At 37.5% G+C, this 17,208-nt stretch overlaps 2 protein-coding genes and 1 long non-coding RNA gene across 4 annotated transcripts in view; 1 reads left to right on the forward strand and 2 right to left on the reverse strand.

The window, feature by feature from the left end:
* LOC149717930 (Kv channel-interacting protein 4-like) overlaps positions 1–17,208 on the reverse strand; it is a 283,534-nt gene that overhangs the window by 220,679 nt on the left and 45,647 nt on the right. The window lies entirely within an intron of this gene.
* LOC149717937 (uncharacterized) lies at positions 53–11,788 on the forward strand. 2 transcript variants are annotated; one of them, XM_089841344.1, is made up of 2 exons: positions 53–68; positions 146–11,788. In XM_089841344.1, exon 2 carries the CDS (start codon positions 703–705, stop codon positions 7,714–7,716), a length of 7,014 nt encoding a protein of 2,337 aa, XP_089697470.1. In that variant the 5' UTR covers positions 53–68; positions 146–702; the 3' UTR covers positions 7,717–11,788. The 2 variants fall into 2 exon arrangements, with proteins under 2 accessions (XP_089697470.1, XP_089697471.1); XM_089841345.1 differs by lacking the exon at positions 53–68 and having other exon boundaries at positions 81–6,903; positions 7,004–7,175.
* On the reverse strand, positions 11,450–14,311 carry LOC149717938 (uncharacterized). Its single transcript, XR_016368154.1, has 2 exons — positions 12,220–14,311; positions 11,450–12,145 (listed from the first exon to the last, which is right to left on the reverse strand). It is a non-coding gene; the product is annotated as an uncharacterized LOC149717938 (long non-coding RNA).

Here is a 17,208-nt window from a genome sequence, read left to right on the forward strand (position 1 = left end):
ACTTTGACTTTTTAACTAAGCCTTTTTTATGTTAAGCGCCACGTTTTCGGGCGCCTTTCGGTGTTTTGGTACGTATTCTCCAACACATTTTCCTCTGCTACTACTAAGACTTACAATTAATTTCATTTCTAATTAATCTTTTAAGGGTTAATAGCTGCTTTTATTAGTCCCATTACTTTACAACGTCTGTATTAAATTATTTACATTTTTTCCCTTGTTTAATTTTTACTCTTTTTTTCCCTTCACGTTAAGCCTATTACTTTTTATTACATTTCACTGTATGTTGTTTTTATTTAAGAGTGTATATAATTGTACTTCTTTGTGGTTCCAAAGTGTTCTTTGTGCAACGCTTTATTGGATAGCTTTGTGGTTCCAAAGTGTTCTTTGTGCAACGCTTTATTGGATAGCTTTGTGGTTCCAAAGCGTTCTTTGTGCAACGCTATATTGGATTTCTTTCCGGATAGCTTTGTGGTTCCAAAGCGTTCTTTGTGCAACGCTATATTGGATTTCTTTCCGGATAGCTTTGTGGTTCCAAAGCGTTCTTTGTGCAACGCTATATTGGATTTCTTTCCGGATCAAAGGTGTTCTTTGTGCAATAGCTAATTCGGGTTCTTTGCAAACACAAGTTGAAAATTGCTGTGTGGAATTAAGAACTGTTTCAAAAATACAGAACTGTGTTATATTTCTTTACGAATATTCGAAATGGTTTCTCGAAAACAGCAAAAGAAAATATATATGCGCTTAGTAATGCAAAAAAGAAGAGCGGAAGCCAAGTTAAAATCGCAAGTTCAGAGTAAATCATTGAAAGATGATAAAACTAACAAACTTAAGTGTAAACGGTACTATCTTAAAAACAAGGCGTTGTTTAAGAGAAACTATGTGGAGCGTAAATCTCTACTTGAGACAGGGAAAAAACCTAAGAGAACTATGCCGCCAGGTGGAGACGCTAATTTGCGCTCAAAAAATAGAAAACCAAACAAACGGGATAAATTTGTCTTTGCGAAAAGACTCCTTAATGCGGGGATTTTCAAGACGAAAAACAAAAAATTTATAGCCGAAAGTTACAAACGGTTTCTAGTCACACGTTTAACTGAAAGGCTGGCAGTATTGAAGTCTTTTGACGGTGAGACTAGTAAAAGATGCACCAAATTTGTTTCTTACAAGCTAAAATGCCAATTGTTAGCTGGTAAAATATTGCATTTGAAAAGGCAAATGTATTCGGCATACCACGCCCAACTATCAGGGATGGTTAGCGAATTTAAGGATTTTGTCAAAAAAATCAAAGAAATTGGGTCAGTCACTTGTGACAATTTGACGGAAGTTGTGGGTGGGAAAAGGCTTCACAGTAGCCTAAAAGAAGCCTATTTTCATGAAATTACCTATTATGCAATTGGGAATAATGGCAGAATACTGAAAAATGACGAAGAGTCACGCTATACCAAAATTTTTCAATTGAATTCTGATGGTAGTGTACGGAAGGTTCTGAGAGACCGTGCTTCCAATTCGACTAAAGAACTGTTTGTTGATGAAATGGGAAATTTCGTTGAAATAAGAAACAATGACAAAACTCATGTCATTGAACGAGTCTTACAAATTAATGAGTCGGGGGTTGTTACGAATCTTTTCAACGTTGTTGAGAATGAGGAGAAGAACCCCAAAGCAAATTTAGTTATCAACGAAGATGGGTTCATTGAAACCCAACCCAAAACAGTTTATTGGGAATGCAGTGATATTTGTAATGTTCGAACTCGAGCCATTGCAAAAGTACTAGCTTTCATAAACACAGTTGCCAATGCTAATGAAAAATCTTTGACTAAAATTTTTGAGTCTGATTTGGACCTTTGCGAATTAAGAAAAGAATTTTGCAAAAAATCAAACGTGTTTATACCACCAGATGGAGACGAAATAGTGGTGAGAATAGTTCCGTTCCTAGGACACACCTATTACTGCGCTGATAGCGAAGAGTGCCAAAGTAATTTGCGTTCTTTCGCTGAATTGGCTCCACATTATTCGGGAATTAGAAGTATTCTGAATAAGATCTATCAAATCAAAGCGTTGCTCAACGCGTTAACTAAAATTTCAACTGAAATTGAAAGTGGTGATTACGATTCTCTGACAACTGTCATGGCGAAGTCGAGAAAAATCTTGGCCACACGTGGGAAAAATTTAAATAACGAACAAAATAATGCTCCCACAGGAAGCATTAACGCTCCTCGACCGACTCTCGATGAAAGTGAAATCTTGAGTCTTTACGAGAATCAATTCGCTCGGGCAATGCTAAACACCAACGAGTTTCACGACACGCCCTGCGACTGCTGTTTTAGATTACTGAAAAAAACTGATTTAAGAGCTGTAGAAAAACTAGTTAACAGTGCTGTTTTTGATAACGAGGCCTATCTGATTTTAAGAGCTGGCTGGATAATGAATAATTCGGACGCTAGAGAAGCGGACATGCTTCTATGTCGTTACTGCGCTACGGATTTGAGAAAGGGTAAAGTTCCCATTAGATGTTTTTTGAACAACTTGGCGGTTGACAATCCTCCGCCAGATGTCACTAATTTAAACATGTTCGAGAAAGTTTTAATTCAACTTGTGAAGCCCTTCCACACTGTGGTGCGGTTAGGCACTAAAACCAATTCGAACGTGAAGTTTGGTACTGTTAAAGCTTTAAAGGGAAGAGTAATTTATCTTCCAATACCAGTGGAAAAAAATTTGAAAATGATTCCCAAGACGTTGCCTAAAAACCACGAACTGCATATCTTGGTGAATGGCGTTCCCACAGCGGACAAAAAGGTTTGGCAGCAGGTTGTTTGCCTGGAAAAAGTGTTGAAAGCGTTCAGTGTGCTGAAAAAGATAAACCCTTTTTACAAAGACATTGATATTTCGACAATGAATGAGGAATATATTTGTGGCACGCAAGAAATTGATGGAAATGAAAATTCATTGACTCCCGAAGAATTACTGAGCGTAACAGATCCACTTGCGTTAATTAATGATGGATCTGATGCGTTGACACGTGCTTCCGCTGCGCTTCCAACAGAAGGACCAGCGGATAGTAGTCACGACGTCCAAGTTGACCAAAACGCTTCGAACATGCAGAAGCAGGATGAAAATCAGTCTAGTCTTGCACCAGTCGACGCCTACAAAATCCTAACACAGCCCGAGGCTTTGTTGCGAAAACTATCTGAGGGTGAAGCCAATGATCTGTACGATCATTACTCTATTCATCCAGTGAACGTTCAACCACCGAAGGATTTATTGGGTGCTTACCAAATGAAGCGCGTCGAGGCCGAGCCGGTTAGCACTTGGGACAAAAAACTGGAATACATGAGCTTCGTTCATTTGTTCCCTCGGGGTCGCTTTGGCAAGCACGATGATAGACCATTTGGGAAAATAACGGAAACCGAGTATCGTTTATCCCGTCTTTTGAACAAAAGTCCAATTTTTAGACGAGATTACGCCTATTTGTTCCATTCTTATCAAGAATGCGAAATGAAAGCGATTTCTAGCAGTTTGAACTACGTTCTTCGTGTTAAAAAACCCATGCCAATTGGTGTTGAAAATTTGCTCAATCGAGTTGAATCTGGCGATAAAGAACTTGAGAGTAATTTAGCTACTTTCTTGGGTCATATTCGAGGAACGAAGGACTACTGGTATAAAGTTCTTAGGGACGTTCTAGCGATGATTCGGGAATTCGGTCCTCCAACCTGGCTTTTAACTTTTAATCCGGCCGAGTACGATGATATGGAACTGCACGATCACTTGAGAAAAGTGAATTCAGACGTTCCAGGAGTAGAGTCGATGACGGTGGCTGAATTGTTGAATTTAGACCCACTTAGCGTCAATTTGCACTTTCACAACAAAGTGCGGTCGCTGTTAAACAACTTTGTCTTGTGTAAGCAAAATCCAGTTCTTGGCATGATAGAACATCATTTTTGGAGGGTTGAATACCAATCTCGAGGTTTACCTCACTACCATATGCTTTTGTGGGCCAAGGACGCTCCAAAGATTGGAACTTCTTCGACCGAGACTATTTTGGATTACGTGCAAAAACACGTCACGTGTTCGATGCCAAGAGCATCGGTAAGTCCGGAACTACACCGGCTGGTAAAAAAATTCCAAACTCACAAATGCACCTCCAGTTGTTATAAGAAGGTGAAAAATTCTAAAAAAGGATTGAAAGTGTGTCGTTACGGTTTCCCTCGAAACGTAACAAACATTGCCACTATGAATTCTGTTAGATCAGTTACTCGTCACCGTAAAATGAAAAAGGTGCAGAAACGACTGTACGACTTGCCGAGAAAACAGCACGAAGTTTTAATCAATGATTACAATCCCACGCTACTTTTGGCTTCCAAAGCCAACATGGATTTGCAATTTGTCGCTGACAAATCGGAAATAGTGGCAAACTATGTCACGGCTTACGTGACAAAGGGAGACCGGGCTGACATGGACCAAACTTTTGCCGAGTTAGGCAACGAAAGTTTGTCCAAAAAATTATTTGCCTATAGATTGAAATCTTTGACGTGCAAGCAAATAGGAATTTATGAAGCTCTCGATATGATGCTGGGCCAAGACCTTTACAACAAGTCTGACAGCACTAAATTTATAAACACTAACTTGAAAGAAAACCGATCGAGAATTTTGAAAGGTTTCAAGGAACTCGCTCGTTTGAGGGAAACTGACCCCGAAAGCAAGGACACTTGCCTAAAAGGGTTCGTCGACGACAAATATCCGAATCGTCCTGACAGCTTGGAAAATCTAAGTTTGCGGGAATTTGGTCAGTTTTACGATTATGCGATGCGCTCTGAGGGTGTCGAGAAAAATGCGAATGTAATCCAGTTGAAAAACAATCTGGGTTTCATGAGAAAGAGAATTAAGCCGTACATAATAGAGCACTTTATTCACGACCCGATAGAGGAGAAAGAACAGTATTGTCACGCCCTACTGATCCTGTTCAAACCGTGGCGTGACGAAACTGAGTTATTGGGCGAGTTTGAAACCTACGCCGATGCTTTCGAAAACTCTCTTTCAGTGTTAAAAGAAATGAGAGAATATCACGCGAAGCTCTCTGTTTCCAAAGAAGTTGAAAAGAAACGGAAGGCTTCTAAAAAGGCGAAAGAGTCAGAAACCATCATTTCGGATGTGGAAAGCGACGACGATGAAAATGCTCTGCAAGGGAAAGAAATTGTTATCGAAACCGAGCATGCAATGGCTGATGTGGAAGCTGCCATGGAAATGAATTTCGAGGCTGATGTTGACAATGTGGCGTCACTAAACTCGGATCAAAAGAGAATTTATGATAACATCATGGATCACTTCTCCCAAAAGGGAGAAAAATCTGGAAACAAGTGCCTTTTTGTGTCAGGACCTGGTGGCACTGGGAAATCGTTTCTCATAGACACTCTCGCCAATGCCGTAAGGCGTCGCTTTCAAAATCCTGCTAGCGTAGCCATTGCCGCGCCAACGGGTTTGGCAGCTCTGAATGTTAATGGCGTAACGTTACACAGATTACTAATGCTACCGGTAGATCATGGGCGTATCGCCGAATACCATTCCCTGAGTTCAGACAATATGAGCATTATGAAAGAAACTTTGGGAAACTTAAAACTGTTAATTATTGATGAAATTTCTATGGTCTCATCGGTTTTACTGACTCACGTTCACTTGAGACTGAACGAATTTTGGGAAATGAACCAACCATTTGGTGGAGTGGTCTCTATCCTTGTTTTGGGAGACTTTTTCCAATTGCCTCCGGTTCAAGGGAATCCCGCGTTTATCAAAATCACTTCCGAAGAAGCCAGACTTAGATTCAATTGCATCGGAGGAAGTGATCTTTGGAAGTTTTTTAAATACGATGAACTAACGCAAAATGTTAGACAAGCCAACGACCAAAGTTACGGCGACATTTTAAGCAGAGTTAGAATTGGAAATATTTCCGAAGCTGATGTTGCAACCTTAAAAAGTAGATTGGTTGCTGACGGACAACACATCGAGGTGGCTATGGATCTTTTCATTAAGCTGTCCAATGAAGGGTTTCACCCAATTTGTTTGATGCCAAAATTAGCGATGTGCGAAAAATTCAACTGTGAAATGCTGCGAAAAAACGGCGAGAAAGTTGAAGTCATTCCTTGCCAGGATAGACTCGCTGACTACGGCAAAAAAATGAATAAAAACATTCTCAGGAGACTGCAAAGCCTACAAAACGAACCGTCCAAAACTGGCGGTTTGGAGAGCGAGTTAATTCTTTGCGTTGGCTGCCGTATAATGGTCAGAAGGAATATTAGTTTTGAAAAAGGCGTTGTAAATGGTACGATGGGTTTCGTAACTGGATTCAAGAAGGACGAACAAGGAAACGTTGTTGGCATTTTTCTCAGAGTAGATCGCGAACCGAATAACGACGACGCTAACACTGACTTTTTAGTTGAGAAAATTTGCGTCAAATTTTTGCTCATGACAAACATTTACGTTAAGCGCTCGCAGTTTCCCGTCATCCTGGCGTACGCTATCACGATACACAAAAGCCAAGGAATGAGTTTAAAATGCGCCATTATGGATTTGGGTCCGAATTTATTTGGAACGGGCATGGCGTACGTCGCTTTATCGAGAGTGACGTCCTTAGCCGGACTTCATCTATTACAGTTCGATCCGACTAAAATTAAGGCGGATGGACGAGCCATAATGGAGTATAACAGGCTTCGCAAAAAATATAGGCCAGATCTGCCTGTTTTGAAAATAACGGAGTCGAAAGAAAGGCGAGGTGGGAAAAGAAGTGCGCCTACACTATCTAAAAGCCTTTTAGAAGGCGAGGAAGAGAGATGTGAAGAAACACCGAAGAAGAAAAGGAAAGCCCAACAGAGTTTGGATAGTTTTCCCTTGAAGGGTTTAGCTAACGATGATCAAGTAACGTGCTATTCTAATAGCGTTTTGCAACTGCTCTTATTAGTGCCGGAATTAAGAGAATTGGTTAAGTCTTACAATGGATCGTTCGTTGAAAAACCAGTTTTACGGTGCCTTCATAACACGATAAACGACATCGAGAGTTCTCAAGGAAGTTTCAGTCGTAAAGGGTTGGAACTGAGAATGGCTGTTGGAAATCATTTTACGCAAAACGATCAACAGGACGCCAGTGAATTTTTGATGGTCCTCTTGACGACACTAAGCCAAGAAATGGAAGCCGATTACTCTAAGGTTCTAAAAGAACTTTTTTGGTCAAAGTCGCGAAACGTTACCAAATGCCCCAAATGTCAAGTTGAACAAAATTCGGAAAATATTGTTGAAAGCAACATTTTCAATCTTCCACTAGAAAACCGAGATAAAATTGATTGGAAATCTCTAGAAAAAAGGATGAGATTAACAGAGATGCGGTGCGTTTATTGTAATAATCCAACAATACAAGAGCGTGATGTATTGATATCCAGCGGAAAGTACGTTTTTCTGTGCCTTCTACGGGGCGATTACAGAGATGGTCGACCAATTAAGATTTCGACTAAAATATCAAATTTTGAAAATCAAAATGTCACTTTGAGCAAGATTCTCTTTAAAACTAAAGGGGTGATTATTCATAAAGGTCAATCGTTGGCCGAGGGACATTATGTGAACTTTGTGAGAAAAGACAACGGCTGGTACGAGGTCAGCGATGCAATGATCAGAAAAAAGGAGAGATTCGTCAGTAGCTTGACTGACGTCACTGTTTTGCTCTTGGAAAGAGTCTAAACACTTTAAAGGGGAACTAACGTGCCTGAAGTCCATATTAAATTTACCCCGAGTAAAGCCTAAAATTTCAATAATCGTACCAGAGAGGAGCATCATATCTGTCGAAGATATTCTAATAGTTTCATATTCCCTTTTAAGTAATTTATGCTTGGGTAAGATTGTTGGCCCTCGAGCATGTTTAAGGTTTACAATGGTTAGAGATTAATTTTGATGTTGCCCAGACTATAATAACCGTGAATGGGAGAGGAGGGAGGATTGTAGGGCCATGCTATTGTTATGAAAAAAGGCGATGATTCTTGCATTAATTTTTAAATTTTCTAGTGAAGGGTTTTTAATACTCTGTGTTAGTTTTGCCCCAATGGTATTTTATGTAAAAACAAGTTAAAAACGTAGCCCCTGTTGGTAATGCCACAAGTAGAATAATCTTACACCAAGTTCCTATGTAAGATTTTTTGCCGTAGCCTCTGGGTCTGAAAGTTCTGACGTTAAGCTTTTTAAAGTTCCCAACGGAGCTCGCGTGAATGGAGAGATAAAATTTCTAAAATATTGGCCACGACCGAGAACGAGCTTTTGAAGCAGCGCTCCACAGCGGTGGAGAGTGAAGTTAAACAGGCGGGGTTAATTTATTTATCCGAGTAAGTTCAAGCAAGGGGGGTGGAATTTTTTTTAGTGAGACCCAGCTTTCCGCGGCTGATGTTAGTTGGCGCCGAGAAAAAATGTTAGGAGAGAAAAACTTTGGGTGTTCAACTACCATTTACTCTACAGTAAATACATTCGGCCTAGCCTTGGGATATCAAGTTTTAGGAACACTCGAGATGAGACGTTCGTTAGAGAGAACCTGACACACAATACCCTCATTCCTAGGCTGGAAAGCTATGTCCTTTTAGATCATCTCCTTTTGGTAATGCTATGTGATTAAATATAATTCTTTAATAAGCTGGTGAAACTATTGAGACAAACTCATATTATTAGTTAACATTGAACAGATTTTTGGAACTGAGATTTAGACACTCGTAACCAAATATTAAATAAATACTGATTAAAATTAATATATTCGAAGAGTTCTCTAAATATCAGTTTCGCAACTACCATATTTTCTCTTTTAAGCGCGCTATATTTTTTTTACATTAAGACGCTTATAAATTTTTTTGCATTAACAATTTCAAACCGTTCCAAAAAAATCCACGAGATTTTATGAACTAAATTAATTTAATCTAATATTATACTGTTTTAATTTCAACCCCCTGTAGCGAAGATTTTGTGTTTAAATATTATTTATTAATATAACCTTTTCTTTGTATAACTTATCAATAATGTGTACCCGACCCAATCTAATACCACTTACAAAAATCCATTTTTAAACTATTTAATGGCCATATGAACTAATTAATTTGTCCCACTAACTAATATCCTACTATTGTTGGAGAATTTGTTTTTATAAAGTTTGAGAATTATTTCCCCAATTGCGGTTACCAAAAAATATATATATATATTACATTACCCGTGTAAATAAAATAACTAAAACATTTTTTTTTTCAATTAATATTCCAGGAAGTTTTGCATATTCTCTTTGTGTTTCTCACCAGCTGGAGTAGTCTGAGTGACGGGTGCCATTGATTAAAACCAACAGGGGTAGAATTTGCAAAGCCTTTTGGAATAATTTTTTTTCTTCAAAATTTTATAACCTTTTCATTGTCCCTTTGGTAACCCACGCGCAAAACAATAATTCTCATGTCCTAGCAGCACTGTTTCCAATCTTAAAGCTAAGAGTTGCCTAACAAAATTTTAAAAAATTGACCCTCAAAATCTATTTTTAAATTAACATATAATAGCCAGTAAATAGTAAAGTTTTCTTTCGCCTCCTCCCCCTCCCCCCCCTTTACATAACTAATATAACGAAGAACAAAATTATTTCGACATAAATGCTACAAGCAGTGCATATTTTCAACTTTGAAACATGCAATTTAAAGACTATTTTCGTACAATTATAAGCGTATTGTATCAACACGTGCCAGCTGCTAAGCTTCAACAGAAAGATAATTCATCATAGCCTTTACCAGTATAATAAAAGGTTAAAACTACACAGCTAAAAATATGATCATCATCATTATAAAAAACAACACCACAAGGCTTCGATAGACAGATCAAGAAATATAAATATTCAACTTCTATGCCGAAACAACAGACACTTTAGACTGGCGTGTTCAAAGAATGAGAGCGACTTTGGATTAAAAAAAAGCAAAGATATCAAAGAAATAACCTTCGTATTGGTTGAGCGAGTGTCTATAGAACGTCAAGCTGTACCAAGGCCTAACAATACATGTCAATTATTTGGTTTCCCTGCATAATTATACAACGGCTTGGCAAGCCTTGCCTTCAAGTTCATCAACACAATAGAAGTTCATAACAGATATGAATTCGCTAAAAAACTTTTTTGAACAAAAGTTGCTTCAACGTTATTAAAATTTAGAACAGCAATGGTTTGTTACTAAAATTATGTACTTTACTATGTTGGGAGTTTGGGCGCACTCCTGTAAGCCAAGCTTCTGGGCGACAAAGTTTTGAGGGAATAAGGGACTTGTCAGCATGCCTACCCTACAGGAACTGACTACCCCGTGTCCGCGGGTGGTGAAATACCCCAAATCCCCCCTCCTTCACCACCCGATTAAACCTCAAGTACTTCACTCGTAACTCTAAAAAACCCAACTGTGATTAACCGCATAATCATCTTGGACTCCATCGAAACGCCTTATGAACGTTATTTTACGGACGTTTACCAAACAAAACAAGCTTGATGGAATTAGTAAAATAAAGCTGCCAATTAATGACGTTAAGCAGTAATGCTATCTGAGTTCAAAAGTAAAAAATATATAAAAAAATAAAATGGACTGGAGACGTCGCTAACAAAACAAAATCACGCGCGATGGAGCTAGTAAAAAGCTACCGATTAATGACATTAACCACTAACGCCATCTTAGTTCAATAGTGAAGCACAAGGCTCCTCATTAACTGTGAACTAAACTGCAGACTCTACATCAATAAAACAAAACCAAGCATGATGGAACCAGCAAAAAAAGCTACCAATTTATGACATTAACCACTAACGCCATCTTAGTTCAATAGTATTAAATATTGAAAAAATAAAAATCAACTGGATTGAAGATGTCACTAACGAAATACAAGACGCTTCATTAACTCTCTGAGCTAAACTGCAGATTCTACACCAACAAATCACTACCCTTTTTAAAAAGCATCTTTGAGTATATTAGCAGTATTTTAACAAACTCCCCCTTCCCTTTTTTATACCTAAAATAATTTAACATTAAAACCCATGCTTACTATTTTTCTGGCTATTATATATTCTCAATTTTACAGTCCTAGGATTAAATGTGTATAAATATTTTTTCATCATTGAATTATTCACTTGAGAGATTAACAAAATGATTATTGGTGCTCTAACGTTAATGTTGAACTTTTCACACTTTTTAAGTCCAACCTTCACGTATGACTGTCTTTGAACATTTTTTTAATCCCTCTCATGTATTCATAGTGAAGCTTACATTTTAGATTCAGTTAAAATTAATTATAGCTATTCATAGCTTTTCCCTGTTAAGGTCTATTTTTTGCCAGCCAGGACGCAATCACTAATTATTCTCAAAAGCCTTTCTGGTGTCAAAAATAATTTTCTTTCTAAAGTTATGAATGAAACCCTTAAAAAAAAAACGCAACTATTAGCTTTGAACGTGAAAACAAAATTTTTATTTACTGGAAAATAATTATAATGAATACCATAAATAAATAACAACCAGGGAAATTCAATTCCAAATTGCGTGCTATAAATAAACGTAGCAATTATCAATCCAAATGTGTTTTTAAAATAAATCTTTAGCACATTCCAATAAAATAATCATGCGTGTTTAAACCTTAACAAAAAGTTGAACCAAAATATTCTTAAAGCAATTACTGAACAGCCATAACTTTAAAAAATTACAATTTATATTTTAACTATTATATAAAATAAATAATATTATTAACCCTAACTTTTGTCATCAATAAACTACTGTAACTCTCATTTGACTTTATTTATCAAAGGTAAAATAGTTACCATTAGTTTCATAAATACTAGTAAATAATTTGTTGGTCCTGGTATTTCCTATATTCAATGATAAATCTAAGCACAGTTCCATTGCCAGACTCCCCTAGTACGCTGGCTAATCATTTATCATCTATCCCAATGGCTAAATCCAATTAAGATTGTACTTAAGGACATAGCTAAAATTAAAATATGCCAAACTACCACACTATACAGAAGAGAAAATCTTTTTAAGACGCGCCAAAGGAGGGGCCCTTTGCATTAAAACTGAATGGCTAAATGTATTCCTGTTATTGTATATCAAGTTATTATGAAATTGCCATCTTTTCCAAAATACTACAAAATATTATATTGCCAAATTATTGCTAGTTGTCTTATTTAATCATGTCATTTTTAACAAAAAAATTTACCATTTTATTTTCTTAAATTAGGTTAAAGTTAGAGCACCACAAAAGATGGTATTCTATATGTTGAATCTTGTGTAAAGGTTAAGAGAAATATCCGTTCTGAATAAGATGTTGTTGACACAATGACATTGGAAATGGGGTTCAAAATTTGCCTGAAAGCAACTGGTATATTCTGGTCTGGGTTCATCACAAATAGTCAATCTTTGTCATGACATCACACCCTCGTATATCTTACTTCATCAGCTCAAATTAAGATTAAAAATATTGATGTGACGTCCTATTAGCTACTATTGAATGACAAACTATTTCCTTTTCTGCAGCATGCGGGAATGAGCACTGAAATAAATTTACCACCACATGTACGCAAAATTAATAAAAATTAAGACCGAAGTAACAGATATTAATCAAAACGCGTCTTGGATTTAACCAAGACCTAAAAAGTATCGATAAGAACAAGGTTAATCACTTGACTGAATGCGCAGATATTGAAACTTTTTTTTTAATTAAAACTTACATGCTTAAGAAAGTATGTTCCATCACCCTATTCCATTGAATAAACTTACTTTACTGGTAGTAAATTTTTTCCCTCTCAATAATTTGAAAAATTTACTTATCTCGGGTTTTCGAGCACAATTCCATTCCCCGAAAACATTTTATAACTACATTTATTATCACTTTTAAGAGTTTTCGTGTGGAAAAATACCTTATAACTAGTAACTACACGTAACAATGACAAAACGATTTAGGGTAGTCTGCTTTAGCTTCTGCTGCGCCCGATACGAACAAGGAGGATGTATAGTTGTATGCCCCCCTTGATAGAAGTACGCCTTGTGCCATTCTCATGCCTTGTCTTTCGCTGGCCTCGTCACCAAGGCAGTAGCCCACTCAATTACGCGTTAAGCTGCTCGAGAATTCTGTGTGAATTACTTTTTAAGGTATTCGTCAGCAAATAGTAATTGTTTTTGAGAGCACTCCTCGCCTTGAAATAGGACAACTACGAAATAATTAGACCAAATTGAAGTTTAAATATTCGAACAAATGTTATTTTATAAATATCTTCTACCATTTCAATTTCTATAAAACTGTTCTACCAAATGCATAAAGAGTGCTACCAGAAGTCTCTGGGGCTACTAGAAATACAACATTTACCATAGGAAGATTCGCAGCGACAAGTTTAAAAATCCCATATTCCTTTAAAAACCGTTAATGCATTATCCTTGTTCCTGAAGATATACAGACTAAGTAGCAGAGTCGAGCCACAGCGTCGTTGATCACGCGACTCGGTGAACGCGGGCTATTTTTCAAAATAACCAAGTCATAATTTTCAGGCTACGACCACGCTTAACTTAACAATTACAACAAAGAAAATCAAAAAAATAACGAATATCATGCACGCCCCTACTGCTTGCGAACCATAGAAACGCCATGGCAGAACCGTTTGACCATTGTCTGTCGTACCGTTGCTATAGACCCTTTTTACGTAAAAAAGAGATGTCAATCCTTAGTATCGGGACATATGGGAGGGGGGGGGGGGTTTGACCCCTCGCCGTCTCTGCTCTATTTATGATATTTCCATCGACTCGACTCACTCGAGCGAGATGGAAGGCAAAGTTTTACCCCCGTGTCTTTCCATGTCGAAGTGGTCTATTAACATAAGTCAGTTTAACCAAGAGTAAAAATCATAACGTCCATGTTGAATGTGCTGCCATTGTTGAAATTTGCACTAAAATTAACAAAAGGTTTCACTATGGAGCGTTCAGGGCATGAAAGGGGATATGTTAGCAAGCTATTAACGACACAATGTCATACACGTACTCTCTTAAAAGTGATAATAAATGTAGTTATAAAATGTTTTCGGGGAATGGAATTGTGCTCGAAAACCCGAGATAAGTAAATTTTTCAAATTATTGAGAGGGAAAAAATTTACTACCAGTAAAGTAAGTTTATTCAATGGAATAGGGTGATGGAACATACTTTCTTAAGCATGTAAGTTTTAATTAAAAAAAAAGTTTCAATATCTGCGCATTCAGTCAAGTGATTAACCTTGTTCTTATCGATACTTTTTAGGTCTTGGTTAAATCCAAGACGCGTTTTGATTAATAAGGATACGTAGCAGGCAGGTCTAATTAACGAAAACCGGGGATACTCGGCAAGAATACTTAAAATCCCGATAGCGTTCCCTAACTTATAGCCTCTCTCCTTTTCTCAAATAAACTCGATGGTGGCCATCCCCCAAAAGAGCTGCTCTCTCTCTCTCTCTCTCTCTCTCTCTCTCTCTCTCTCTCTCTCTCTCTCTCTCTCTCTCTCTCTCTCTCTCTCCCTTAGCTAGTATATAGGATCGAATTAGTTACGGATGCCGCGAGCGAACGGAGATGATTTGACTTCTCTCTTTCGATAATTAGCTCTTGATAATTTGGCTACTTTTAAAATAAAGGATGGGGAAGATCATCGCGGCTTTGAATATTTTCTCTAATCATATTTCATAACGGTGTCAGTTTAAAATTTATTCAATTATTTTTAAAATATCTCATTAGCGACTGTATATAAACTTAAAGAGAAAATATATTTTAGTAATTTAATACGCTTTTATAGCAAAGGAAATTTAATAATTAGTAAAATAATCCAAAAGTTTTAAGCCGAAGGATTGTTTTTAATATTTATCGTATCTCTTTATAATGTCCCTTTTATTTTCAATTCATTGGTATTTTAAAACCATCATAAATGCCACTGATAGACAAATTTATCAAGGGATGTTAAAAATTGCAAGGCATTTGGACCACGTATTTAAATAAAATCAATCAGTAGACGAAAATGGCCTATTTTTTCCCTAAACCCCTTGTAGTATCGCTTCATAGTTGTACACGGTGACTTTTCGGTCAGCCTACCACCAGGGGCAAACCCCCACGATTGAGCAAAGTTTACTTTTGAAGTTATTCCTTAGTCTAAAACCTTATCTGAAGAGGGGGGGGGGGGGTTTCTAACATTTGTCGGTAGATGAACAGGCCTATCTCATTAGTCATTTAAACTCCTTCTCTTTAGCTTCCACCCACTATTTTTCTCTCTACCCTTTGACCTTACCCTCTGTATATACTTCGCCAGATGCCCCTGTTAATTGATTACACTTTCTTAAAAACTATTTTTTTTTCTTTACTCGGAATTATGAACTTAAAAAGGCTATAGATTATAGTTTTAACAGAGTGGCAAAGAAAGAAAGAAAAAATGTTTGAATAAAAATTGTTCTTGATCGCTTTTTGACAGGGTGCGGGGAATTTTTTTCTCTCGCTCTCTTTTACTCTTTTCAGTTTTTTAATTCGATAATTCTATACGGGTAATTTCCTAGGCATGGCAGACGCGTGTGTGTTTGTGCCATCTGTAAAGCATTGGCCCCCTTTTATTTAGCACTCATTTCAATTGGAGAATTCCGTACTGTTAAAGCTAATCTATACCCTTAAAATTAATATGGAATCTATCTTCTATTTTTTTTACGTACAAAGTTATTCTAAAAATTGTATATTTCAAATTGGGTTTTCTAAATGAAAAAAAATTAACCATGAGCGTTAAGGGAATTCCAAACCACTTAAACCGCGTCAAATTATAAAATTTCACAATAATCGAAATGATAAGAAAAAAAATTTGCTAATTTTTATACTGCCAGTACAATTACTAATTTTTGGTTAATAAATTAAATACCCCAATATAAAAATATATTCAAAATCCAATCTGTATTATCCCTAGGTTATGTTATCTCAGTGTCTACCCACATAGATAGCTATAATTTAAAATTGCACGATGTTCTGAAAAATTCGTGAAATTAAAAATTAAACTCTCATCTCCATCCCTTTGCCTCTCGCGCCTAAATCTGACAAATGGCGCCAAAGCTGTCGTCTCGAATCGAATCAATTAAGAATAAAACTGGCCCTAGCGCCATTTTTAAAAAGGGCTAACTGCGGAGATATCTAGGCAGCGTTTCCTAAATCTTTTTAGCCTCGAAAAAAAAAGTGGATTCTCTTGGGAGGGTAAAATAGAGAAATTAGGCGCGCGGCGTGTTTCACGAGAAGGGTCTGCGCAGCCAATTTCGTTTTCTCGTGATTGAACGCGAGCCATTCCGCGCCCTTTTTAATTTTACACGTAATTTTAATTACGGTAAAATTTAAGAAACGGCACCAAAACCCCTGTCCCTGTCCCTGTCCCTGTCCCGGACGCGTCCGCGAAACGAACGCTTACGATGAGAGAGAGAGGGAAACCGGTCGCGTCCGCGAAACGTACGCTTACGATGAGAGAGAGAGATCGCTAGCGTACGCGGTGGCGATACGAAGCTCCGCGTAGAGAGAGAACTGCCTGCCTGGTATATTAGTGAGAGGGGGAAGAGGGAGAGGGGGCATCCCGCTCGGAGAGAGAGGAAAGAAAGGTAGTTTAAATCTCGCGGGAAACAAGATGATAATTTTCGTGCACTACTGCACTTTGTGCGCGTGATACATCAGAGATTATGCTGGATGGTTAGGTTAGGTTTCGTAAAATAGAGGGGACGCTTTACGGTCATAGTGATTTCTGGTTTAGGGGATGCAGGATTTTGTTTAAATACATTATTTGATTCGTATGGTTTTTAAAAATTATACTTTAGTGGGGTGCACAATTTAGTTTCATTAATATTATTTGAAATGTGACGTTATTAGAAATTAAAGGGATACACGATTGTGTTTCAGAAATGTTTTTAGTTGTACGATTTATTGGAAATCAACTATACGGGGGGTCACGTGAGCCGTGTATTAGTGAGAGGGGGAAGAGGGAGAGGGGGCATCCCGCTCGGAGAGAGAGGAAAGAAAGGTAGTTTAAATCTCGCGGGCTTTTTTGAGTGAAGGGAAACAAGATGATAATTTTCGTGCACTACTGCACTTTGTGCGCGTGATACATCAGAGATTATGCTGGATGGTTAGGTTAGGTTTCGTAAAATAGAGGGGACGCCTTACGGTCATAGTGATTTCTGGTTTAGGG

Source organism: Phalangium opilio, unplaced genomic scaffold (assembly GCF_054372755.1).
Source record: "Phalangium opilio isolate 3A_F unplaced genomic scaffold, DU_Popi_V2 ptg000003l_1, whole genome shotgun sequence".
In the NCBI taxonomy this organism is placed as follows: Eukaryota; Metazoa; Arthropoda; class Arachnida; order Opiliones; family Phalangiidae; genus Phalangium; species Phalangium opilio.